At 42.0% G+C, this 26,930-nt stretch overlaps 2 protein-coding genes across 4 annotated transcripts in view; both read right to left on the reverse strand.

Moving 5' to 3' along the window:
- Window positions 1-269: 269 nt before the first annotated feature.
- C5H5orf15 (chromosome 5 C5orf15 homolog) lies at window positions 270-15,317 on the reverse strand. The gene is made up of 3 exons (XM_059698387.1): window positions 15,138-15,317; window positions 4,181-4,707; window positions 270-1,727 (listed from the first exon to the last, which is right to left on the reverse strand). The coding sequence occupies exons 1-3, from the start codon at window positions 15,274-15,276 to the stop codon at window positions 1,596-1,598; spliced, it is 798 nt and encodes a 265-aa protein (XP_059554370.1). The 5' UTR covers window positions 15,277-15,317; the 3' UTR covers window positions 270-1,595.
- Window positions 15,318-18,979: 3,662 nt separating this feature from the next.
- The window catches only part of VDAC1 (voltage dependent anion channel 1), a 28,751-nt gene continuing 20,800 nt past the window's right edge, over window positions 18,980-26,930 (reverse strand). For all 3 annotated transcript variants that reach the window (XM_059698388.1, XM_059698390.1, XM_059698389.1), the window contains exons 6-9: window positions 25,882-26,109; window positions 22,939-23,089; window positions 21,106-21,163; window positions 18,980-19,869 (exon numbers count right to left, since the gene is read on the reverse strand). In XM_059698388.1, the coding sequence (XP_059554371.1) occupies window positions 19,778-19,869; window positions 21,106-21,163; window positions 22,939-23,089; window positions 25,882-26,109 (529 nt within the window). In that variant the 3' untranslated portion in view covers window positions 18,980-19,777. The remainder of the gene's footprint in view (window positions 19,870-21,105; window positions 21,164-22,938; window positions 23,090-25,881; window positions 26,110-26,930) is intronic.

Here is a 26,930-nt window from a genome sequence, read left to right on the forward strand (position 1 = left end):
GCAGAATTCTACTGTTAAAAGGAGCAATGCTCGGTCCCCAGTGGGGGGCACGCAGGACGCAGCCAATCAATGATTCTCTCTCAACATTGATGTTTCTATCTCTCTCCCTCTCCCTTCCTCTCTGAAATCAATAAAAATATATATTTTTTGAAAAGGGTACAAAAGCAAGCTAGTCAGTTTAGCTTCCCCCAGACATAGCACTTACCCTCTGTGACCAACCAAATGAAGGACCCATGCCATCATTAAAATAAAACACACTTATAAAGTCATGGGTTGATATCTTTGCCATTTATTTTTTAAAATCTTATTCAAAATATTAAATAATACAATTTCAGATATGAAAAAAATTACTGCAATAAAACAGTCCAGGTGTATTTCCATTGTGCTTCCCTTCCTGATTAGGACCATAAATTGTCCACCACGAGAAATGATGGGCTGCCCTTCTCCTCCCATCTCTACACAAAGCACACACCCACCTGCTCACCGGGCTTTGTGAGTGGGCGTTTGATGTACATTAGGGGTTATATGTTCTAAAAAGTTGGTATTGACACTTGTAAGTCAACCATGGTTCAAATCATATATTTACACATTGATCAATTCTTTATGATAGGCTAAAATAAAATCCAGGATTAGTTTCCAGTTGCTGTTAAAAATAATACAGTGAGAGGAAACATCAGTGTACACATATATCCTTTATGTATACAACTTCATTCAGGTTTAATTTTAATTTGAAAGGCCTAGATATAATATTATTTAAGTAATAATGGCCCCTAAAATTGATTCAAACTTACTATAAGATAATAAACAATATGAAAAAATCTGATATAATTTTAAACTCTGCCCCCTGCTGGAAAGCTTGGAGGAACCCGTGCTATAATCAATTGCTAACTAAAAGCAATTGTACATGTATTTATTATTTTACCACAATTTCTACCTCTAAATTTAATTCAGTAATTCTAACCAAAAAATGGTATCTCTATAACATTTTACCAAAATCCACTGCAAACTGCAGCATCTCTACTGCCAGAATTTCTAGAAACATTTATTAACTGAGCTAAAATTGTGGTCATATTGAGTAATATTATTATCTTAAATTATGTTTAAATTATCCAAAACAATTTTCCTGGAGAAGAAAAATGTTACCTATATGCAAACCTATGTATGTATTATTACATACATCCTTGTAGATTACAGTTTGGGAGCACAAAGAAATGTGCTTTTAAAGGAGTATTTGGAGGGCAGGAAGAGAATCTGAATCAACAGTACCGGATATGTTAGAATTTAGTTACAAGTTTTGGATCTTTTTTAAAAGTAGCATCACTAATACTTCCAGAAGTACAATAAAGAAATCTAAAACAATAAAAGGTAATGCTTAGCTCCACATTTTAGACACCTGACTGAATTCACCTCTGAAAGTGTAAAAAAATTATATATTCCTTGTTTGTGATATTTAATTTCCAAAGCACCAAGGCAAAATAAAGAGAGACCCACCCTCTCATTTAAATATCAATTGCCTATGGCAAAAATCTTCACGATATCATATAAAAAGTCAAGCAAATAATATTACATAATAAGCAAACTCAAATCACAATGCTTTAAAAAATATAATCATTGGTAATCTTCAGAGAAGGCATTGCCTCATTAACATTCTGGTCTAGACGATGATATTCCACCGTTTTGGAACAAAGACCATCACGCCATTTCCTGCTTTGAACCAGAAGGAAAATCTGGAATAAGACAAAATAAATTAGACATACAGAAGAAAAAATGGAGGAGATGCTAAAAGTTTTTATAACAAGTGAAATACCTCTTTCCTAGGTTCCCAAATATGAAAAGTAAAATATCAAAAACAGCAAAAAGGCTATTTTGTTTTCCATTTTATTGTACATAGAGTGCTTGTTAGAAACAGATTCCTGGGCTCTCTCTTCTAAACTGAGTTAGTAGACTGCGGTGGAATCCAGGAACCCACCTGTTTAACACATCCCTTAGGTGTTTATAATAGAGATGACCCAAATTAAACACCGGGATACAATACCCCTGGCATTCAAACTTTTGTCCACCTACAAGCATTTACAAAGCTAGTGACAGACCACTAAACCACAAATAACCGAAAGGATTTTAGAATCACTGACTCTCAAATATGGAAGGCATTTTGACATTATCTGGTCGTTTTGTCATTTCTCAGGTAAAAAAATCAAGGTCCCAAAGGGAAAGGTGGTTTGCCAGGAATCACAAAGCAAGTTACAATAAAGTCAAAATCTGAGACTTCCTGACCAGTAAGTATTAAAAAGGGCATTGTGTGTTGGATCTCCCTTTAATAAAATATTTGAAAAGCTTAACTATTCAGCTCTGGGACTAAGAGTGCCAAAATGCACCCTCACACTAAATTATTTATCCAGTCCTTTTTTTCTTTCTTTCTTTTTTTTAAATCTTCACCCAAGGATATGTTTATTGATTTTTAGAGAGAATAAGGGGGAAAGGGAGAAGAGAGGGGGGAGAAACATCGAAGTGAGAGAGAAACATCGATCAGTTGCCTCCTGTACGCACCCGTCCTTGCCCCAACTGGGATCAAACCCGCATCCTAGGTATGTGCCCTGACCAGGAATTGAACCTGCCACCTTTTGGTGTACAGGATGACACAAGGGCCATTCAGTCCTCTTTAAACGCCCTTTGCCTCATGGAATCTAACAAACCAATTCCAGTGCAGAAATGTTCGTCACATTATTTCTGAACTAAAAATTGGAAGTCATCTAAATGTTCAACTAGAAAACAGCTAAATAAAATATGTAGCTATTAAATCATGTTTTTAAAGAATATTAATGATAATGGAAAATGCTCATGATTTGTTAGGTAGAAAGCACAATACAAAACTCTGTATGAGATCAAATTCATTTAAAAATTATAACATACACATATATGTCTGAATTATATATATGTATACATGTGTGTGCATGTGTGTATATATATGTATGTGTGTGTATGTGTGTGTGTGTGTGTGTATATATATATATATATATATATACACCAGAAATATACCAAAATGGTAATAATGCTCAGCTTTGAGTGGTAGCCAAAATGTTCATTTCTATATTTTTCCATATTTTCTGAATTCCCTAAACTTTTACAACCAGGGAAAAAAGTTATTAAAATATCACTAAGTTCAATGCTTAATTAATTAAAAGTACTAAATTAACCATCTTTCTCCACAAGTATTCCCATTGAAAAAGCAATGCTAAATTAAGATATAAAACCTTTTTACTTTTTTTAATCACATGGTTTTGGCCCTGGCAAGGTAGCTCAATTGGTTAGAGCAATGTCCCGATATGTCAAAGCTGTTAGTTCAATCTTCAGTCAAGGCACATTCAAGAAGCAACCAATAAATATACATCAATAAGTGAAACAACAAATGAATGTTTCTCTCTCTTTCTCGCTCCCATCCCCTCCCCTCAAATCAATTTTTTAAAAATTCTTTTTCTTAGAAACACATGTAGTAAAACATTCTGACTATAGCTGTTACAATATATCAGTGATGGCAAACCTATGACATGCGTGTCAGAGGTGACACGCGAACTCATTTTTTTGGTTGATTTTTCTTTGTTAAATGGCATTTAAATATATAAAATAAATATCAAAAATATAAGTCTTTGTTTTACTATGGTTGCAAATATCAAAAAATTTCTATATGTGACAAGGCACCAGAGTTAAGTTAGGGTTTTTCAAAATGCTGACACGCCAAGCTCAAAAGGTTCGCCATCACTGAAATATATCATAGATTTATAAACTGATTAGGCATGTCCATGTTTTACCATTTTAAACTTGACTAAAGAAAAAAATCCTGAATCACCAAAAGCATTGATAAGAAGTATGATTCAGCCCTAGCTGGTTTGGCTCAGTGAATAAGAGCGTCGGCCTGCGGACAGAAAGGTCCCAGGTTTGATTCCGGCCAAGGGCACATACCTAGGTTGCGGGCTCGACCCCCAGTGGGGGGCGTGCAGGAGGCAGCCGATCAATGATTCTCTCTCATCATTGATGTTTCTATCTATCTATCCCTCTCCCTTCCTCTCTAAAATCAATAAACATACATTTTTTTAAAAAAAGAATGGGGTCCATATTTAAAAAAAAAAAAAAGTATGATTCAGATATTAAAGGACAACTAGAGGGCTAAAAAACCCAAACTTACCTTCCTTTTGTTGTGATATGTAATATAAACAACAGCAATGCAAAAAGCAAAAATAATAAGATGAAAAAAGAAATGGCTATCTTCCTCTTCTATATTTGAGGATGGGGTCTTAAAAGATCTCACTGACTGTTCAATTTCCATGTAGCCCCTGTTTTCTTCCAACGCCTCACTGGACTCATCATCCCTGGGGTTGGTGGTCCAGTCATAGTCTGGTTCTCCGTACTCTCCATTGTCCAGAGTATCTTTGGCGGTGGATGGAGAACTATTCAGTGTGAGAAGATCCTCCTCTTCTATGCTAGGATCTTCATTGTTATCAGCTTCCTCTTGGGACAGAGTAGCAGTAGGTGAAGAATGAGGGGGGACAGACGCCCTTCCACTTTTCTCTGTACTAGTTGTGGGAGGGAGAGTGGTGCTGATTTGGGAAATAGAAGGTTTGGTTTGTTCTTCAGGTTTTAAAACAGCACTCATATTTGGAGTAGAAACATCCGGGAGTGCAGTCTGGTTCAGTGAATCAGCCAGTGGTAGAGCTAAAGTAAATGAATAAAGAACATTAAATGAAAGCTCTAACTTTATATCCATTAAGCTAGAAGCATATTAACCTAAATTTTTCACTAAGCATTTCTCTTTGCTAAATTCCTATTATCTTGCTCTTGAGAATTAGTAAGTCTCAATAGGCAGCAATCAGTTAGTTTTCTTCTTAGGTCAATTATGCATCAGATAACAACTGTCTTGCCAGACAGCAACAACTTAAGCAACAAAGAAGACCTAGCCTACCAACAGAAGGGAAAAAGAAAGAATAAAGAGGAGTTTGACTTTAGGTCACAAGGGTGAAGTCCACACACAGCTCTCACCCATCTCCTCTGTTTTCACTTCACAAAGGGGTTGGACTTCAGTAATCTGCCCAGCCAGACTCCATCCCATGCCCAGAACAGAAAAACAGACGCTGATCCTCGTTCAAGGTCACAAACTACATAAGAAATTTGAACTTAAGTACTTTCCTTTAATATATATATGTTTTATTGATTTTAGAGAGAGAGGAAGGGAGAGGGAGAGAGAAAGAAACATTTATGTGAAACAGAAACATCAATTAGTTGCCTCCACACACACCCCGACCATGGAGCGAACCTGCAACCTGTGCATGTGCCCTGACCAGAAATCCAACTAGCAACCTTTCAGCGTACAGGACGTTGCTCAACCAACTGAACCACACCGGCCAAGGCTGAACTTAAGTACTTCCAATGCAGTACAACAAATTCAAGAGAAGCTAATGTAGACAGCATTTCTAAGTGCTACTAGAACTGGCAGATACCCCCCTCCCAAATTAAAAAAAAAAAAAAGTATTCTTAGGAAGAAGAAAGGGAAAACTCCTAAAGGAAAAGAATTGGAAACTGGAGCTTAAAAACAAAGTGTGAACTAGACTATTTGAAAGATTAAAGAAGGCAATCTGGATACAGGAATGACACCAAATACATACAAGCTCTTAACTCAGTATGATTTACTAAAGTAAAAGTTAAATTATTCACATCAGTAAGTCTACATACCAAAAGTTCAGAGGCATACCTGCTGAAATTTAACAGTTTCTAACTTAAAACCTAATGTATCTGTTGAACAACTTCAAGAATATCCATTACACTTGTTAAAAAATGCTTTAAAATGTCACATGAGATTTAAAAATACATAATATTTTTAAGTCTATCACAGTAAAGAAAAATATTTTATAGGGCTAAGATTAAACCAAATTACTCTTGGGCTTTGCAAAAGCAGGTGTGCCTGAACACAAATGAACAACCTAACAGCCAACTCTTCGTCTATGTGAATTCACTCTGGCTTGTGCATCATAGTTGACATACACTTTGTATAGAAAAAAAATGGACTGAATAGACTCTCAGAAAAAATAATTTAGTAAAATAGTAAAAAAATTAGTAAAACTCTCCTATAACAGTTGCAACAGTTGGTTTTTTGATTTGTCACTAGAAGAAAAAAATAAACAGGGACTACAAAAGTGTAGTGGATATTCTTGAAGTTGTTCACAGATACTACATTAGACTGTAAATTAGTTATTCAGAAAATTATTAAGAGGAATTTCTTAAAAGAATTTTGACATCACCTCAACTTGGTTATGATTCAAGCATTTAAAAATTGCTATTTCTCTGATATATTTAATTCCTGACAAAGTGTGGGAAAACATGTTTTAAAAGAAAATTGTAAAGCTGGAAGCCAACAAGCTAAACTTGACTTTTTAAATTTTTATTTTTCCATGCTTGACCTTTGGAATAGTCATGTATATGTAAAGGGACACAAGCTGACAGGGGTGGGAATTATTATAATCTGTCCCCATCTCCAAGCCCCTCCATGTCCGAAAACCCTCCACCATGCACTCTAGAATCCAGTCACCAGCAAATCCTTTCTATGATCTTTCACTTTCTTGTTTAACTGAAACCTGAATCTCCCTTCAGGTCATACTTTTCCTGCAGCCTTTTTAATTAATAGCTCTTGTTTTCTCCCACATTCTTGTGCTGGAAAAGGGATAGAGCCCCTTCCAGACCATTCTCCCATTTCCTTCCCTAAATGCCCCCAGTCTTGATTCTCCTTGTCATCAGCTATCACCCACTAACCTTTGTCCCCGAACTCCCCGTTAGGATCCCTAATTCTCAATGATTTTAGCTTCTGGCTCGAGTTCACTCTACCCAAATACTCCTGTCTTGATTTCAAAAACCTTGACCCTCCTCTCTTCGGATGAGGCAGCCCTTAACTTCTCATTCCCATGGTCATTATCTACCATCACAACTCTTCCAGAATCTCAACTTCATGCATCCCACTCACTGACATGACCTCCTATCCTTTGAATTCATTCCCTGATATTCTGAATCCATCAGGACCATAATTCTCTGAACCTACCACTTTTTTACTCCCTCGCCCAATACACTCTCATCCCTCTTTACCCAGAGTCAAGTCTGTGGTCAGACACCATCCCTCTCACATATACCTCTAATTTCCTTCCCCCTTGCTCACTTTGTCCCACTTACATGAGGAGGCTATATCCCAAGTTAAATCAAACTCTCTGACTAGTCCCCATTTGCACCAAGCAGCTGAGCATGACTGAAAATAAATGTACAACCATGCCATTGTTTTTCTGTCATCTTAAATTTAATGCCAAAACTTCAGGTGTACATGTAATGCTGTTGGCAATTACATATTTTCCTAGTCCATCCACCCTCCTGCTCCCTTAGGAGACCATTCACATTTCCCTGTCCTCAAACTTCCAACACCTTCTCTATTGTACTCACTTTCAACTGATGGTATCACTTCCTAACTTCTCTGAGAAAAATGCAGTGATTAGAAGAGAACTTCCACGAATTACCAGAACTCTAGACTCATAAATCCAACTGCCTGCTTGAAATCTCTTAGATGTCTGACCTTCAAAGTAATATGTTCCAAATGAATTATGATTTTGGCCTCCAGGAAGATGAAGTAAACATACTTTTCCTTGTTCCTCCCTCTAAACACAACTAAAATCCTGCATAATATATATAACATAACACAAGAAGACTCCGCAAGGTGGAGAGAATAGGCAAAGCAGTTAGAGACCTTAGGACCTGAGAAATGACCCAGTGGTGACTTCCCTGAATTTTGTTTTGTATCTCAGGTGTTGCAAACTTGGAACTGAAGAAAGCAGCAATGGAAACACCAAAGGGTACAGACAGAAAGGGCTCCAGAAAAAGCCTGCTCTCTCTAGCTAAATCAAGAGAGAGGCAGCCTAGCAAGAAAGAAAGCTTTTAGACAATGGCTGCTCTTCTCCAGGCAAACACCACTCACATCCACACCAGCAAAGGCCATGTGGGGAGCCTACATTTCCACGCTTCCCAGCCTGTAACAAGGTGTCCCTGCCCCTTCAAATGGGATGATGTCAGAGGCGGCCCAGGGAAGAGTCAAGCAGTAACCAGGCTACCCCCACCACTATGTCAGTGGAGACCATGAGGGGAGCCAGAACTCCCACACTTGGCCAGAAGTAACAAATGGAGATTTCTATCTCTATATGGCAGTAATGTGCAGCAACCCTCTCCTACCCTGCCAGTGCAAAGTCATAAAAAGCCAAGTAAAAGAGCCCTAGCCGGTTTGGCTCAGTGGATAGAGCATCAGCCTGCAGATGGAAGGGTGCCATGTTCAATTCTAGTCAAGGCCACGTACCTCGGTTGCAGGCTTCTCCCCAGCCTGAGCCCTGGTTGGGGCTCATGCAGGAGGCAACCAATCAATGTGTTTCTCCCACATCAATATTTCTGTCTTTCCCTCTCTCTTCCACTCTCTAAAAATCAATGGAAAAATATCCTCAGATGAGGATTTTTTCTAAAAAGCCAAGTAAAAGAGAAAGTTTAAGACCAGAGTCTTAAAAACATAAACTACCACAGCTTACCCAATATGAAATACATTATCTGAAAAGCTCTATAACTATTAAAATTAAATTCTTGATTTTAAAACTCCCCAAAAATAAATCTCTTGGCCCAGATGGCTCACTAGCGAATCCTACCAAATGTTTAAAGAATTAACACCAGACCTCGCTGGTTTGGCTCAGTGGATAGAGCATCGGCCTGCGGACTAAAGGGTCCCGAGTTCGATTCCAGTCAAGGGAAACATGCCCGGGTTGCAGGCTCGATACCCAGTGGGGGGATGTGCAGGAGGCAGCCAATCAATGATTCTCTCTCATCATTGATGTTTCTTTCTCTCTCTCCCCCACTTCTTCTCTGAAATCAATAAAAAAAATATATTTTTTAAAAAAAGAATTAACACCAGTTCTACACAATCCCTTTCACAGAACAGAAAAAGAGGGAACATTTCTCAGTGCATTTTATGAAACTAATATTATCATCCTGATATCAAAACCAAAGATACTACAGAAAAAGAAAACTAAACACTGATATCTTTCATGAATATGGATGTAAAAATCCTTAACAAAATATTAGCAAATAGCATGGCCTGTGTGGCTCAGTGGTTCCATTCCTGGTCAGGGCACATGCTCAGGTTGCCTGGGTTGCAGGCTCGATCCCAGTAGGGGACATACAGGAGGCAGCTGATCAAGGATTCTCTCTCATCATTGATGTTTCTATCTCTCTCTCTCCCTTCCTATCTGAAATCAATGAAAATATATTTTTAAAAATAAATAAACAAAATATTAGCAAATAGAAAACAGCAATATATGCCCTGACCGATGTGGCTCAGTTGGTTGAGCATTGTCCCGTACACCAAAAAGTCAGAGCAGTTCAATTCCCAGTCAGGGCACATGTCCAGGTTATAGGTTCAGTCCCCAGTCAGGGTGTGTACGGGAGGCAACTGATTGATGTTTACCTCTCACATCAATATTTCTTTCTCTCTCTCCTGCTCCCCCCCACCTCTCTCCCAACCCCTTGCTCTCTCTCTCGCTCTCTCTCTCTTCTCTAAAATCAATAAAAACATTAAAACTATGAGCCCTTTAAAAAAACACACACAAGACAATACGAAATGCTGGCAAGGATGAAACTCACATATTGCTGGTGGTAATGTAAAATAGGACAGCTATGCCAGAAAACAGTTTGGCAATTTCTTAAAAAGCAAATGTGCCACTATCGTATAACCCAACAATTGCACTCCTGGGCATTTATCCCAGAGAAATCAAAACCTATGTTCACACAAAAATCTGAATGTTTGTAACAGCTTTATTCATAATAGCCAAAAACTGGAAACAACACAGATGTCCCTCAACAGATGAATGGTTGAACAAAGTGTAGTACACATCCATACCATAGAATATTATTCAGCAATAAAAAGGAACAAACTATTGAGATGAGAAACAACTTGGATGAATCTTCAAAGAATTATACTAGGTGAAAAAGCCAATCCCAAAAAATTATATACCATCTGATTCCATTTGTATCACAGTCTCAAAATGACAAAATTATAAAACTAAAAAACAGATTGCCAGGATTTCAGGAGGGAGTGTGGATAGAAGGGAAGTGGGGGGACAGTAAAGGACAACACAAAAGGTCCTAATGGTGATGAAAACACTCTGTATCTTGACTGTATCAATGTCAGTGTGCTGATTGTGGTATTATTCTACAGTTTTGCAAGATATTACCAATGGGGAAAACTGGGTAAATGGTTACACAGGAAATCTGTATTATTTCTTGCAACTGCAAGTGAATCTACAATTATTTCAAAATTAAAAGTTTAATTTAAAAATGCATTATTTCCTACTCCAAAAAGAAAAAACAGAAACTTGTTCTACCTACAGTTTCCCTCTTGCTTAATGGCAACTCCATTTTCATAGTTACTCAAGCCAAAAACCTTGGAATCATCTTCTTAATACCTACATCGAATCTGTTACTCTACCTTCAAAATATATGCAGAATTTGAAGACTTTTCACCCCTCCACTGCTACTGCCTAGTCCAAGTCACCATCATCTCATCTGGATTACTGGAGTGGCCTTCTAAATGATCTGCCTGCTTCTACCCTAACCCCTACTGTTCACTCCCCACAACAGCCAGAGTCACCGTGTACAAACTTAAGTAGGATGGTGTTACTCCTCTGCTTAAAGCCTTCTGGGAGCTCTCCTAGCACAGCATAGAGTATAGTCAATAATCCTATGTAATAAAAGCCTAATATGCTAAGTGTCCAATCGTCCGTTCAACCAAACAAAACGTAATATGCTAATGATATGCTAAGGCTGCTCAACCACTCGCTATGATGTGCACTGACCACCAGGGGTCAGGCACTCTGACCAGTAGGTTAGATTGGCTGGGGTCCGGCCAATCAGGACTGAGCGAGATGGGCCGGACACTCCCTGGAGCCCTCCCTCCTTCCTCCCAGGCCCCGATCATACACCAGTGGGGTCCCTCAGCCTAGTCTGCACCCTCTCACAATCTGGGACCCCTCGGGGGATGTCAGAGAGCCAATTTCAGCCCGATCCCACAGATCAGGCCAAGGGACCCCACTGGTGCATGAATTCATGCACTGGGCCTCCAGAAGTGTAATAACTATGTATGGTGCCAGATGGGTCCTGGAAATATCAGGGGCATCACTTTGTAAAGTATATGATTGTCTAACCACTATGCTGTACATCTGTAACTAATACAAAATAATACTGATTGTAAACTGTGTTTGGGAAAAAAATTTTAAACCCTCTGGGAGCTCTCCATTTCTCTCAAAAATAAAATTCCAAGTCTTTATAATATCCCACAAGATCCTATATGATCTGGTTCCGTTATTTCAATCTCATTATCTACTATCTCCCTAACTACTCTGTCCCCACTGCCTACTTAACAGATAGTCGGCATTGAATATTTAGTGACCACCTTCTTGACCCAACTCTCATCACACCACTCCCCAAGGTGCATCTTTGTACTGATTGTACCCTCTGAAAAACCTTTCCCAGAGTTCTCAGCCAGGCAAAAACTCACTCATTCTTCTAAGGATATTTCCATTGTCTCTCTATTTGTTGTTGCGACACCAAGTAGGAGGAGAATTAATAGGTATTGTTCAAGGACTAAAAACTTGTAATACACAAAACAACAAACTAAGAACTCATCTAAAACATTTTATGCAAATTAGATCAACCTCCTAGAATTCCACTCCTTCAAAATAGAGTTAATTCAATTAAATAAGAAGAGCATTCATAATAAATTGATAATTCTGACTTTATGGGTTTAATTGTTGAGCTTCTACAAACATATATATTACTTTAGACTTCTAAATGTTCCATTTCTACCCTTTCCTATTTGATATTACCTCTCTAGTTAAAATTTAACTTTTTTTTAAAAATATATTTCTTATTGATTTTTTTTTACAGAGAGGAAGGGAGAGAGATAGAGAGTCAGAAACATCGATGAGAGAGAAACATCGATCAGCTGCCTCCTGCACATCTCCTACTGGGGATGTGCCCACAACCCAGGTACATGCCCTTGACCGGAATCGAACCCGGGACCCTTCAGTCCGCAGGCCGACGCTCTATCCACTGAGCCAAACCGGTTTCGGCAAAATTTAACATTTTAAAAATAAAGCTTCCTAAATTTAATTCTCTTCTACTAGTCCCTTTTAAAAACTGATTAAAATAAACTATGTCATCCTGCCGGTAATTCAGTTGGTTAGAGTGTTGTCCCAATATGTCAAGGATATGGGCCCAATCCCTGGTCAGGGCATATGCAAGAAGCAACCAATGAATGAATAAATAAGTGGAACAATAAATCTCTCTCTCTCTTTCTCTCTCTTAAAATAAATAAGACTACCGCTAAAAATAATAATTTAAAAAAACAGAAAATAAACTATATCAACATTTTTCAAATAAGAATGCAGAGGACCTTGAGAATTCATTCACACACTTTACCTTAAAAATTTAAATACATTGCACGTTAAAGTTAGGTGATCATTTGGGGGCAATGAGGGAAAATGTAAAAAGCAGACACTTCTGAAATGGCATGGCAAGACTTGGTCATAAAGTGATCATCCATCCAGTGATCCAAAACAATGCTTATATATTAATATTTTAGACCTTATCAAAACATAAAACTTAAAAAATCTTACCAATTGCCAAGAATATATCCAAGCACTGAAATTTTAAGAAACTTAATATGGAATAAGTTCAAATAAATCTGATGTGGTAACTTTCTAACTTCCTATGCTTACTTGAAGTTTGGAACTCAATACATTCTATCTAGACTTTAATTCTCGTATTACAAGAGTAATACTTTGAAATAACTCTACCATTAGGCATGTTTATAAAAACACTAATATTTAGCTAAAGCTTTATAAATGCTACACTATACTGCAATCGAGCTGTTTCCCTATTAAAAGCATATATGTTAGTTTCATTTATTTTCAGTAGGGAATAATTTGAATTTAAAGTGTGTGGGGGGGGGGGGGGGAGAGAATATGCATTAAAAAAAAGAAGAAAAAGAATCCCTGAGATGTCCCAATATAGTTGGAGCAATAGTGTTGGGGTTCTAATAAATAAAAATCTACACCAAGGATACCTTACTTCTCGACACTCCCCCTCACATGATTTCCAGCTATCTCTTGGGGGGAAAGTTGGTTCTGAAACTAGTTACTAGCCATATATCTTAAGCATTCCAGCAAGAAATGTACATGTTTAGATGTCAGTTTTTTCTTAGATGACTAACTGATCAAAACCATCACGGCACTTAAGTGATTTCGGAGCACAACTATCTGCATCTGCCAAGGAAATCCTCATTATATTCTACTAATGATGAAAGGGCCTTGGGAAATGGGGCGTCCTCCCCACAGACTTACAAACACTTCAGGGGTTGGGGGTGTCCAGTGGCCCTACCCTCAGCGCTGCTGGGAACCCTCAGTCACCACAGCCCTTTAGGAGGAGAATGAATGACTACACAGCCCTCCTTGGCAAATAAGAGAACACTATCCCTTTCACGCTGTTTTTCACCTGAAAACTCAAAAAGATTTAGGGAGAAAAGCAGGACTGTTTCTTGGCCTGAAAGAAAAAGGGAACTACTACCAAAAAACTGCTTAATCATTGTAAGTTCTTATGAGTGGATTTGTTCGCCCTACGCCTCAGGCCCTGGTTTACAGATTTCCTCATTTCTCAATGACGCCTTCAGTAGCTTGATTCACGATGTAACATTTCTAAGAAAATCGATAGTTAATCATGCAGCATTATTTACAACAGCCAAAATATGGAAATGATGGGAGTACCCATCAATGGATGAGTGAATAAGGATGCTAGATATATAAACATGGAATGATACTCAGCCATAAAAAAGAATGGAATCTTGCATTTGGGACAGCATGTATGGACCTTGAGGGCTCTATGCAGAGAACGACAAATAACATATGATTTCACTTATATGTGGAATCTTAAAATAAAATAAATCAAAACAAGACAAAGAAAAAAGGCCAAACTGAAGATACAAGGAGCAGATGGCTGGTTTGTGGAGGGGGGGGCGAAGGATCGGTAAAGGGAGTCAAAAGGTACAAATTTCCAGTCACAAAATAAGTCACAGGGATGTGATGGACAGCATGGTGACTGTAGCTAATAAAACTGGATTGAATACTTGAAAGTTGTTAAGAGTACATTGTAAAAGTTCTCATTACAAGATAAAAAAAATTTTAACTATGTCTGAGAACATATGGTAACTAGACTTCTTGTGGTGATCAGTCTGCAGTGTATACAAATATCGAATCACTATGCTGTACGCCTGGAACTAATACAATATTATATGTCAATTTCACCTCCATAAAAATAATAACCATTTTTAAATGAAGTCCTTAAATCCTACGGATCCATGAAAATAAAGCAGGGGTGTCCTGTTAACCCAGGACACAGGGAAGGGGGCCACGCTTACAAAGACTCTCCTTGTCCCGGACTCCTCTCCTCTTCCCAGGCCCCTGTAAGCTGGCTCTTCACCAAACACAGAACCAGAACCGGACCTCCCGGACCCCAGCGCCGACGGCCGCTCTTTCGCCTTCACCTCGGAAATACCCCGCAGCTCAGTGCGGTCACGGCTCCTGCCCGCCCCGGTCTCTACCCTGGGTGCCCCCACCACCTCCCCCCGGGGACCCCGGTAGACACCACAGCTCCTAGCCGCGGCCGTCGCCTCAGCACCGGTCTCCTCCGCCTCCTCCTATGGCACAGAATCTACACCCTCCTGAGACCCTCGCCCCACCACCATTCCCCGGGCCACCCGTTCATGCCGACTCCGACCTCACCACCGCTCCCCCGCCCCGCCCCTCCAACCCCGCCCCCTGCTCCCCGCGTCGGCGCCTCTCAGGCCTCGCAGGGACCCCACTTCCTAGACCCCTTCAGACAGCCACTCTCTCCCTGACCAGCAGAGCCCCCGCCCCGTCTAGACCCTGGCTTCTCGGAGGCGCCCTTTCCCTGGCTCCGCCGGGCCCCCTCCCGGCCCGCGCCCGGGTCCTCGGGTCGCCCGCAACCGCCCCGCCGCCGCGCCCCTTTACCACTGGACACTGTGGCGCACGCAAGCAGGAGCGTCAGGACCAGCAGCCGCTCCAAACCCGCGGGGGCCTGGGTGCCCGGTCTGGGCGGCAGCTTCGCGCGCACAGCCCCACTCATCTTCCTCAGGGCGACAGCGGCCATAACGGACTCTGCCCGGAACCTGCGCGGTAGCTGGGCTCTGCGTCATGACGTCAGGCCCTGCGTCAGGCGTCAGGGCCCGGAGCCCCTGCGTCCCAGCGTGGTGACGTTGCAGCCGGCAGCCGGGCGCGGGCTCTGGAAAGGGAAATGAGGAGGAGGGGTGGTGGGAGCTGGGCAAAGGGGAGCCCCCGCCCCCGACTGGGCTGCGGGCCAAGGAGGTGATGGGTCCGGTGTGGGGAGGGTCAGGAGCGGGCCTCTGCCTGCCTCCCGGTGATGGGAAACGCACAGCTAATAAAAGCGCTTTAAAACGTCTGTGAATATATAATAACTTAATTAAAAAAATAAAGAAAACTTCAAAAACAAAAAGGTCTGTGAATGGAGGAGCCAACTGTGGCATAGGCTGGTCCCCAAAGGAAGGTAACTGCCTCTTCCCTCCCAAAGGCGAAGGAAACGGATGTGAACAGGGCAATGTCTGGGTGGAATTACAGGTAAATGCTTTTACCTTTCATCTGTACCCATAATCACTCACCACTTCCGCAAACATTTAGCCTCTGCATACTTCAGTATACAGCGGGGAACAGGACAAAACCCGACTTTTGTGGTGTTTATTTTCTTGTGAGGGAGACCATAGTGTAAAATATACACTGTATGCGATGGAAAAGGCAGTATGGAGGAAAGCCGGGAAGCGGGCTAAGAAATAGAGGGGCAAAGGGCTTCCACATTCCCTGCAATAAGCTGCCGTTACTTTTTAAATCTTGAAACTTCAAGTTCCCAGCATCTGAAAATGCAAACTTAGAAGCATCCACACAGGTCCCTTAAGGCAGCGGTTCTCAACCTGTGGGTCGCGACCCCTTTGGGGGTTGAACGACCCTTTCACAGGGGTCACCTAAGATCATCGGAAAACACATATATAATTACATATTGTTTTTGTGATTAATCACTATGCTTTAGTTATGTTCAATTTGTAACAATGAAAATACATCCTGCATATCAGATATTTACATTACAATTCATAACTAGCAAAATTAGTTATGAAGTAGCAACGAAAATAATTTTATGGCTGGGGGTCACCACCACATGAGGAACTGTATTAAAGGGTCGCGGCATTAGGAAGGTTGAGAACCACTGCCTTAAGGCCTTAGGCACAACGGTTTGATCTGTATGTTCTGTGAATGTTTCCTTAATAAACATCTATAGGCTTCAGATAAAAGTCCCATTGGGTCAGTTTTCAGGAAAATCAGCATGTCAGGAAAGATGTTTATTGTACCCACCACTTCCCCTCTCTGGGCTCCGAGATTCCCTCGGAAGATTGCTGCCACCCCACCCCCAAACACACACACACACACACACACACACACACACACACACACACACACACACAGCTGAGCTGCCTCTGAGAGAAGGGCCTGTGTTCTCCTGAATCTGGTTTCCCTTAACATTTATCTGGCCCTGGCGACAGCTCTGAGACACACACACTACGCGGTTAAGAAAACTGAGAAGTCATTCATCGGCTCACTTCCCTAAGCCCACCACAAGCCTACACAGACTGAATGGTGCCCTCATCGCAAAGCTTCCAGGGCAGCCAGGGCACACGTCTTCCCAAGTTCCCCTGGAGCTCCCCTCTGAATGCAGAAACCACCGCTCAGTTTCATGAATAAGCTTCATTCTAGCTTCTGCTTGTTGGGAGTGACTTAAACAGGCCTTTTTCTGTAACAAATACACTTCAACCCTCTCCTTTGTCTTTGTCCTGATTGTTTATTCTCTTACTGGTGAGCTGTTATGAACTCAAAGCACTTTACACAATCTTCTGTGATGCTGCATACAATAGGCACATATTTAACTTAAAATGGGGAGGAAAATAGTCCCTCATACTCCAAGGGCACTTTGTACATTTCAAAATACCAGTACTGTACCTGACATCTGACTGGTTGTACCCAGTATCCATTCTATGCCAAAACCTCTAGACCAGTGGTCGGCAAACTCATTAGTCAATAGAGCCAAATATCAACAGTACTTCTTCAAAATAGACTCGCCCTCATCGCTTCTCGGCCTTTTCGCTAAGATCAAGTGCAAAATAGACTCGCCCAGGCCAAAAACCGACTTCTGCACAAGGGCCACAAAGTTTCAATCGCACTGTACGTGCGCCTGCACGTGGTATTTTGTGGAAGAGCCACACTCAAGGGGCCAAAGAGCCGCATGTGGCTCGAGAGCCACAGTTTGCTGACCACGGCCCTAGACAAATCCAACAAAGTTCATTTTGAAATGGCTGCACATAATTATAAACCTGATGAAGACAGCATGGCAAATACTGAGGCCAGGAGGTATGGGGTGATCAGTTACACAAAACGCTAGAAATAAACCTGATACTTTGGAATTGTCACTTCCAGATATCCATAAAAAGAAATTTTGCCTAAAAATGTTATCATTGAGTGAGAAAAAATGTTCATGTTTGTTGATACTGGGTAATGTATATGTAGTTTGTTACTATTCTACTTTGTGAGTGTTGGAAGTTTTCACCGTTATTTTTAAAATTATAAACTTATGGCAGAATTCTAAAACAGCCCCAATGACCCATGCCTTTTTATGATTCCCTGCCCTTGAGTGTGGGAGAAATCAGTGAGTATATCACTTCTGTGATTAGGCTGTTATATGGCACAACTGACTTTGAAAATGGGAGATTATCCTCAGTGGGCCTGGCCTAATCAGGTGAGGCCTTGAAAGGGTGGAGCAGTTATCAATAAGTTATGGGGCCGAGACCGGTTTGGCTCAGTGGATAGAGCGTCGGCCTGCGGACTGAGAGGTCCCGGGTTCGATTCCGGTCAAGGGCATGTACCTGGGTTGCGGGCATATCCCCAGTGGGAGGTGTGCAGGAGGCAGCTGGTCGATGATTCTCTCATCGATGTTTCTAACTCTCTATCTCTCTCCCTTCCTCTCTGTAAAAAATCAATAAAAATATATATTTAAAAAAAAAAAAAAAAGTTATGGGGATGTAATATACAACATGGTGGCTACTAGGCTGTATATTTGAAAGTCGCTGCCAGAATAGATCTTAAAAGTTCTTATCAGAAGAAAAAGTTGTAACTACGTGTGGTGATAGGTGTTAACTACACTTATTGCAAATATTGAATCGTTATGTTGTACACTGAAACTATAAATATAATGTCAATTTTATCTCAAAAATAAAAATAATTTTAAAGCGAGGGTGGGTCTACTCCTGGAGATTTAAAGTGTGAAAGGGATTTGGCAGTGAATGTTCTGTCCCAGCTTTGAAGATGAAGGGGGCCACGTGGCAATGCATGCAGGTGGCCTCCATTAGCTGGGAGTGGCCCTCGCTGGTGGCCAGCAAGGAAATAGAGACAACTATCCTACAACCAAAAGGAACTGAACTTTGCCATGTAAGCCCGGAAAAGGACCCCAAACTCCAGCTGAGAACACAGTCTGGCTGACATCCTAACTTCAGCATTGTGAGAACTTTCAGGGAGACCCCAACCACAACATCCTTGGATTTCTGAACTATAGACATGTGAAATAAATAAATGAGTGTTGTTTTAGAAACCAAATTTGTGGTAATTTGTTATGCAGCAACAGAAAACTAAAAATATCACACACACACAGACACACACACACACACAGAACAGGGGCCAAAGAACAAGACCAAATGCCCTGTTTATTTACACTCTTTTATTAATAAAAACAACAGAAGGAAGACGAGGTTTCAATATTTTATTCAAGTTTTATTTTAAGTGATGTTAATTACAGCATTTGAAAGGGATGTTCTAATTCCACACAATGGAAGACTCTAAAATGTACCCATTAAACTGCTAAAAAACCGAGTGTTGTCACCATGTGATTACAGTCACAGACTCTTCCCAGCTTGCAGCTGGAGCTCTTGGAAGCTATTTCATACTCTGGTGCAAGGGCAAAAACCACAACATGAGAGGGAATTAAGTCCTGAATTTATTGGCTTCATCACATCCACCTTCTCCACCCCAAAATGGCACAAAGACACTACCACACCCTGCAGACTACTTTTGGTGCAAAAGAGGTGATGGACCGGGGTGGAAACAGGTCTAAAAAAGTCCCATCAGATGAGTTTGTACACACCATCAAATAGTGAGCCTCTCTCACTGAGGGTAGGAAATCAAGATTCAATTCTCAGGAAGTCATAATTTCATACATTTACGCAATACAAATTTACAAAGTGCTTACAAATCATCATCAGCTTCCACTTGCAGCCATTTCTCGATAAAAAAGAAACCTGACATCTTAGAGGGGCTGCCAAGTTCCCCCAAGTCTACAGCTGTGAGGACCTGCTTTGGAATCGGGTTTCTTCTGTACCTCTGAAAGGGTAACACCTTAAAGCTGAATCATCTTTAACCTGGAGGTCTAACATGATATTTAGCAATACTTGCATCCCAGACATACAACATTAAAAGGTACACTAAATTCTGAAGGTAGCTATACTGCAAAATAGTTTAAAATTAAACAACTGAACAGTCTTCGTTTATGCTTGAAATTCCAGTCCTAGACCAAGCTTGTGGCCACCAGCATTGACATTCTTGCCATCCATCAGAGCTGACAGCGTCAGTTTGATACCTGTAGGGGAAAATCCGGGAGATGAAAGGGGAGGGATGAAGAAAAGAAGAGAGAAGAAAAGTTAACACACGGAGGAATGTTGGAGTGTCCTGGCAAAACCACACCAAATTCAAAACCTGTTCCAGCTGCGTGATCAGGGGCAAAACCACATGGCCCTTCAGTTACTCAATGCCATCTGCCTAATTAACAGCCTGGAATAAGCTTATTCAACAATCACTATGATTCCACGGCCTACCTAATCCACTCTATGGACTCCACTTTCCTTTTTCCTTTCATCGTCTCCTGCTACCACTCAATCTCTACCATTGGCACCATGTAGTAAGCTTCTTCAGCAATAGCCCCTTGAAATGAAACCCCTTTCATGAACCAGACACCGAGGTCTTACACTCATACACACACACACACAATACTGGTATTTTCCCTAGAACAGCTTGATTCTGACATCATGTTATCTTAGATTTCCAGGGTTCAAAGGCCCAACCTCTTCAAATTAACCCCAAGGGGCTGGCCTAGCCAACTGTGCAGAGGAAACCTGCAAACCAGTTTTACCATGATGACTTAGAGGCTAGTTTTAAGAACCTCCTGGAAATTAGTATCAAGTATTATGTACACTGAAAGAAAAAAGGATGGAAGAAAACAACAAAAATTGTAACATGTTAGCTTTGCTCTTCTCTCCTACTTACTACTTCTCCTATTCTCCAAATCTATATTAATAAAAGGGTAATATGCTAATTAGACTGGACATCTTATAGACAAAGCCACGGTGGTGGGGGCCAAGGCAGAGGCGGTTAGGGTCAATCAGGTCAGCAGGGGAGAGCAGTTAGAGGCGGTCAAGCCAGCAGGGAAGGGCAGTTAGGAGCGATCAGGCCGGCAAGGGAGCAGTTAGGGGGCGATCAGGCCGGCAGGGGAGCAGCTAGGGGCATCAGGCTGGCAGGAGGAGGCAGTTAGGGGCAATCAGGCAGGCAGGCAGGGGAGCAGTTAGGAGCCAGCAGTCCTGGATTGGAGAGGGTGCAGGCTGGACTGAGGACCCACCCCGCCTCCATGCACAAATTTCGTGCACCGGGCCTCTAGTGTTTTATAATGACTGCACACCTCTATAAACATTTCATTATAAAATTTTATAGACACTCATTTGCAATGTACTATGCAGGCATTTTGTAAGCAATAACATAAAGCAGCAAACAGGAACCACAATATTTTTTAAGACAAAGAACTAATTTCACATACAACACATACCTGGCTTTAGTGTCTGGGTGTATCCTAACCCTATCAGGCTGGAGTTGTTCACTTTAGCCTAGTCAAGGAAAACAGAAGACACAGTAAGAGCTTTTTAATCAACCAACTCTAAACTTCAGAATCATATTCTCTTTTTTCGTGACTACTTTGTTTATGGGGTTCATTAAATTCACCAGGAAATGTATCAAATTTAGGGAGACTGGTCTCAGAAGGGAAACTCAAAGAGTCAACGTGATTTTCAATGAAAAGGACGCTATTATTTACATTTAATTCCTGAAGGTATGAATGCCTAATTTCACCTATACAAGTAGGTCTGTAGTCAAGTTGTAACAGGTGAGGACACTTTCATTTATGGGCCCTGAGATAACAGGCTCTCTTAAAATGGGAGACTCTTCAAGATTTATTTGTTGGAATGAGGAAAATCAGCAAATGTGAGATGGGGGTTTTTGAGGCTTTTTTTTAGGCAGAAAACACCATTAGAATTTTTCTCAAAAAAAAAAAAAATTTTTTTCTTCATGAAAAAGAGAAACAAAAATCTACTGACAATGAAGAAAGTTCAGCACTGACAAGCCTGAGTGTAAAATGGAGATTGGAGTAAAAGAATGACCTAGCCAATCACTTCAATGTCAGCAATTAGTGAATGCTCATTAATAACTAAGTTCAGTAAAGCAGTGAGTCCATAACGATTTTGCCCTCATTCCTCTGCCTGAGTTGTGGGGAAGTCCGGGCCTCTCCCTGACCCCTTTCTCTAAAAGAAGGAGGGGTCAGGGGCAGAGCAAGCTCAAGCCATGAGAACACCGAGTCCTGGTAAAAGCTGGTGCATATTTTCCTGTTCGAAGGCTATTTTCAGACCTGACATCTCCCGTCAGAAAGGGCAGAGCAGGGAAAGGAAGGCCTCCGGGCAGTCAGTGCCCGTCTAGCTGCTCCTTTTTGCTCATGTCATCCAAAGAACAAGGCCTCCTTCCTTTGTTTTTATCTTTTTTCTTCTTCTCCTTTCCCCCCCACCCCCTTTGTTTTTGCATGCCTAACACAAAAGGAGCCAAATTCAGTTCCTATTTCAAGAGACTTGAAATGGGCTGTCTGCAATTTATACAAACCAGCCCAGAAACCACCCTGCAACATCCTGAAACCACTCAGAAGGGGGTGCCGCCAGCAGTGCCCTGTGACAACAGAGATGGAGCTCGACAGGATTTAATGTGAAAACTGCAGCAACCAAGAGCCCCTGAGCAATGCTACAGGGTCTGCAAGGTAAGATGCCCACTGCCCAGCACCAGGGCCTGTCTTCATAATGTGCAATATGGGAGCTGGGCAAGAGAATGACAAACGAGGAGGGAAATGAGCACTTAAAGCCTTAGTGTTCAAGGGAACCCCTTTCTAGTCTGCAGCATGGAACCGGAACTGGTTAGAGGAGGAAGCACCTTAGCCAGCCAGCCTGGGTCAAGCCCAGGCCCCCGCACTTACCCAATGTCTGCCCTTGGGCAAGTTACTCAACTTCTCACTTGATCTTGGCCAAAAGTCCCAGAAACCATTACTTACTCGACTTCCCTAAGCTCCCAGTTCCTCCTTTGTGATAACAGGGATGGCATGGTTTCTGAAAAAGGCACCTACTTCAAAGGGGCTGTGTGAGAATTAAACACAGTAACCCACCTACAAGGGGCTCACACAGCGCCTGGCATCCACAGTAAGTACTATTACGGGTAGCGGTTTCCTTATTTCGAACTCTTTTCACAGCGAGAAAATCTCTAGCCAGTGCATCGAACCCCAACAGTCGGGAATGACTCCAACCTAAGGTCAGGTGGTGCCTAGGTGATGCACGATTCCACAGGTACCCACCGAGAAGCAGGCTTCAGGGTCGATCTGATACTTGGCTGCTATTCCAAAGCGAGTGTTACTATTTCCTGCTGTCCAGGCGAGATTAACGGCGGTCTCCAACTTCTTATTCACCTTCTGATAAATGGAGCCACCAAACTCCGTCCCGTCGTTCCTGCAAACAAGCACAGCACGGATGCCGAGACGCCCAGGAAGGCAGGCTGGCGCGGGGCAGAGCTGCCCACGTCAAACCGAGGGCAGGGAGGCTGTAAAAGGACTCACCTGCTCACAAAACAAGTACCAAATTACAGGAAGCCTGACAGGAATGGAACGGACACCAGAGTCGGGGGGTTCGGAGCAAGGGCGGCTATTTCAACCATCACTGGGAACACCCAACAGCAGCTCAGTCAAGTACCCAGGCCCCACTGAACCTGAAGTTTGCTTCTAAAATACCCTTTAAAAATAGATGCAGCAACTAGGGCATTGGGATTCGGGATTCTGAGTGATTTCCCTTCTGCTGCTAAAGTTATTACTTTTTTAAAGGCTTCTATCATAAAAATGGTAAGGGAGGGGGAGCAAATGAGACAAGAACACAGCCAGAAGGGGCAAGCAAGGCTGGGCCGGGGTTCCTCAGAAGTGAGGTTACATAGCCTTTAGCACCACCAGCTACAGCCACTGCTCGGGGACACAGCCAGAACTGAGCCAGCCCCTTGGAAGAGAAGCGACTGCAAGAGCTCAACCTCTGGTTCAGACTGGTCCACCTGTGCATCCTGCTGGTCCATGCAGCAACATCTACGATCCTGGTGGGATTTGGAAAAGAGCTACTTGCTACTGACAGAATGCTTCTGGTCTTTCAAGATGGAATGAAGCCCCATTGGCTAGACTCCTTCCTCTCTTCCAAACACTCCATACTGACTCCCGCCTCTGGCAATAGACCCTTCCCCTCCCTGACATTTTCAACATAAATAAACACTGTCACATTTCTGCCTCATCATCTCGGATGTTTCCAGTGGAAATGACATTGGGAACTGTTAAGGCAGAGCCCATGTGCTTTAGAATCCAGAGCTTAGAACTCACTAACCCAGGAATAAATTGCTACTCTTTCATTGCGAACTCTGCTTTTCACCAATACACTCTCCCTAAAGTAGGTGCTCATTAAATACATTCTAAATTCTTACGTTTTCCCCTGAAATTCAGAATTGTTACTTCCAGAAACAACAGGAACCACCTGACTTGAAACCCTGACTTCTTCAGGAAGTCCGAGCATACTGCAAAACAGCAGCTTGTCAAAAGTAACAGATGTGAGTGGCTTTGGTATAACTCAAAAGGGGATATTTTCTTGGTCTTAAATGTTTTCCAAAAAGTGTCATGTTTTTCTATATATTCTAAAACCAGTAACACAGCCTTCCCTTACTGAGTTCTCGAAACCATAAAGAAAGGGAACTCATTCAAATTCATCTCTATGAAGCACAAAGAGTGTCAGTTACACGTCTGGGGCTCTGTAAGCACAGGGTACCCAGGCTGGCTGTGTCAGCTGATCCCATGCCAGGTCCCAAAATAAACCACGTCCACTTCTTAAAAATCGTGAAGTTCAGGTACATGGGGAAAACAGCAAACAACCATTGTCCTTCCTAACCTGGTGCCAATTCCCAATTCCAAACCAAGGGACCACTTTCCATTTCAGTCAAAACGGTAAATTAAAAAACACTTCTATGCTTGTGGTATTTTCCTATTTTTTGTATGTTACCTTTTTAAATGTATGTAACCTTTTTGCCCCTTCGTTGGTATACATTTCTATGAGTTTTATCACATGTACAGACTCACGTGACCACCATCACAATCAGGATACAAAACAGTCCCATCAACCCAAACTCCCTCGTGGCACCTATTCGTCGTCACAACCTTCCCCAGCCTCTGACCCCCTGACCGAACACCTCTATAGTTTTCCTGTGACTTTTTAGTTTTAAAAGACTCAAAATTTATGAATAATATTCATTTATTATATTACATTACTTAATTATAAGCAATTCCCTCAAAAAATGAATTAATGGAAATGTGATTCCTTTAGACCAGGGGTCCTCAAACTTTTTAAACAGGGGGCCAGTTCACTGTCCCTCAGACCGCTGGAGAGCTGGATTATAGTTTTAAAAAAAACTATGAACAAATTCCTATGCACACTGCACATATCTTATTTTGAAGTAAAAAAAAACAAAACGGGAACAAATACAATATTTGTATTTGCATGTGGCCCGCAGGCCATAGTTTGAGGACCCCTGCTTTAGACACTAATACCATTTACTTGTGTTTAAGTTTCAGAAGTCTCTTCTTGAGTGACCTCTAGTGGAGAGAAAGAAATTTAGTAAAGTTGCACCCGACTTGTGCTGCAGGTTAGCTCCTCACGTCCCACCGGGATGTTATGGATGAAATATTTGTTTCCCTTAACCTAAATCAGCACTGCAACTCTCAAGTGTGATGACAAAGGGCTCTCTCTAATCCAACCCGTAATTTCCTCTTCCCTTCACTCTACTGTCCAGAAATTAGTAAACTTTCCAATGCTCCACAATGCAGAGGACACTCTGTATTTAACTGAGAAAACCATCTCCTCATTTGTCTCCCATCCTGATCCTCACAGGCAACATGCGGAGAAAGAGAGAGCTGCACCTTTCCCCCACTTTAACTAAAACCGAAAGGCCCGCCAATGCCCGTAAAGCTGCAGGGAAGGGCAGGCCTCTGGACTGACATCACACCCTTGATCCGTCCTTCTGTGTACCAGCGACAGCATTTACTGTTCACTGAACACAAAGGCCCTAAGTCAGGTCAGGAAATGGGTAGGTGGGAAACAGTCCACTTGGCTCATCTGATTACAACAAACTCACTGTACAGTGACTAAAAATTGAGCTTAGGAGTCATCATGAAGAGCAATCCCCCCGCTGCACACACTCGCACGCCCACACTCACATGACTTACACATTAGTGTGAAGCTGGAATTCATCGGTCTTGTAGCCAACCGCAAAGTTGCTCTGGGTCACTCGAGACTTCGCCGTCTCAAAATTCATCTGGTAGCCAGCCAGCCAGCCCTCATAGCCCAGCACCAGGGCACCCCGGATCGAAGGCCCGGCCATGTCGAAGTCCACGTCGCAGCCCAGGTTGATGTGCTCCCGCTTGTACCCTGTCTTGATTTTAGCGTTTTTTTTCCTAAAGGAAAAGAGATTGTATTAAAATCAGGAGCTAACTCTCCTTGTGACAACCATGCCGAAAAATTAAAAATTAAAAAAAAAATCCCAGTTTAAATGGACCAGAATCGAACCCCAGACCCTTCAATCCCCAGGCTGACGCTCTATCCACGAAGCCAAACCGGCTACGGCTAAACAGCAGCTCTTTAAGGAGATGGTCTGGTCATCTTCTTACTTGGTGGCTCACTTAAGCAAAAAAGAAACAAACACTAGATCTTGTCTAAGTAAATACAACAGCTTTTAATCAGTATTCATGAGACGGCAAGGAGAACTCGGCACAGGTACAGAACCTAGGGCCCTGCAGTCACAGGGCCAGGAAGGCCCAGGTCTAGTCTGCTGATTCCAGGCTAGTGTAGGCCCAGGTCAGTGCCGCCCCTGCCTATGATTCAAGACCCAGCACCCCTCAGGACGGGCAGGTGAGTTGTGTCACCTGCAAATATATTGTCACCAGGCCTTTTACCAAAAGTCAACACTGAAGACAAGATCACATCTATCAAACAATATTTATACTCTTTACACCTGACTGTTTCTGTCACTGAGCTACAAAATGGACATCTCTCATGGACAGCAAGCTGCATTCTCAGCAGAGATCAGGGGAGAAACCAGATCTGTCAGAGGCCCAAGGACTTCCCAGCCCTGTCCACCCCAGAGTCATTCACACTGAGACTGAAGCCTCCCCAGCATCTGGCCTCTGGGTCCTAAATATCATTCCCTCCTAAAAGGAACCAGTGCTCCTCAGAGAAATAGTCGATTATCGGTTGCAGGAAATGTGCAAGGTGAGCT

Source organism: Myotis daubentonii, chromosome 5 (genome assembly GCF_963259705.1).
Source record: "Myotis daubentonii chromosome 5, mMyoDau2.1, whole genome shotgun sequence".
Taxonomy (NCBI): Eukaryota; Metazoa; Chordata; class Mammalia; order Chiroptera; family Vespertilionidae; genus Myotis; species Myotis daubentonii.

What these genes read in the sequence shown, in the direction of transcription:
- C5H5orf15 (XM_059698387.1), bottom strand. Translation starts at nt 15,276, where the DNA reads ATGGCCGCTGTCGCCCTGAGGAAGATGAGTGGGGCTGTGCGCGCGAAG. An exon ending in GTGCGCCACAGTGTCCAGTG is followed by an intron (nt 4,708 to 15,137) that starts GTAAAGGGGCGC and finishes CATTTACTTTAG; the next exon opens with CTCTACCACTGGCTGATTCA. An exon ending in CATATCACAACAAAAGGAAG is followed by an intron (nt 1,728 to 4,180) that starts GTAAGTTTGGGT and finishes GTCTTATTCCAG; the next exon opens with ATTTTCCTTCTGGTTCAAAG.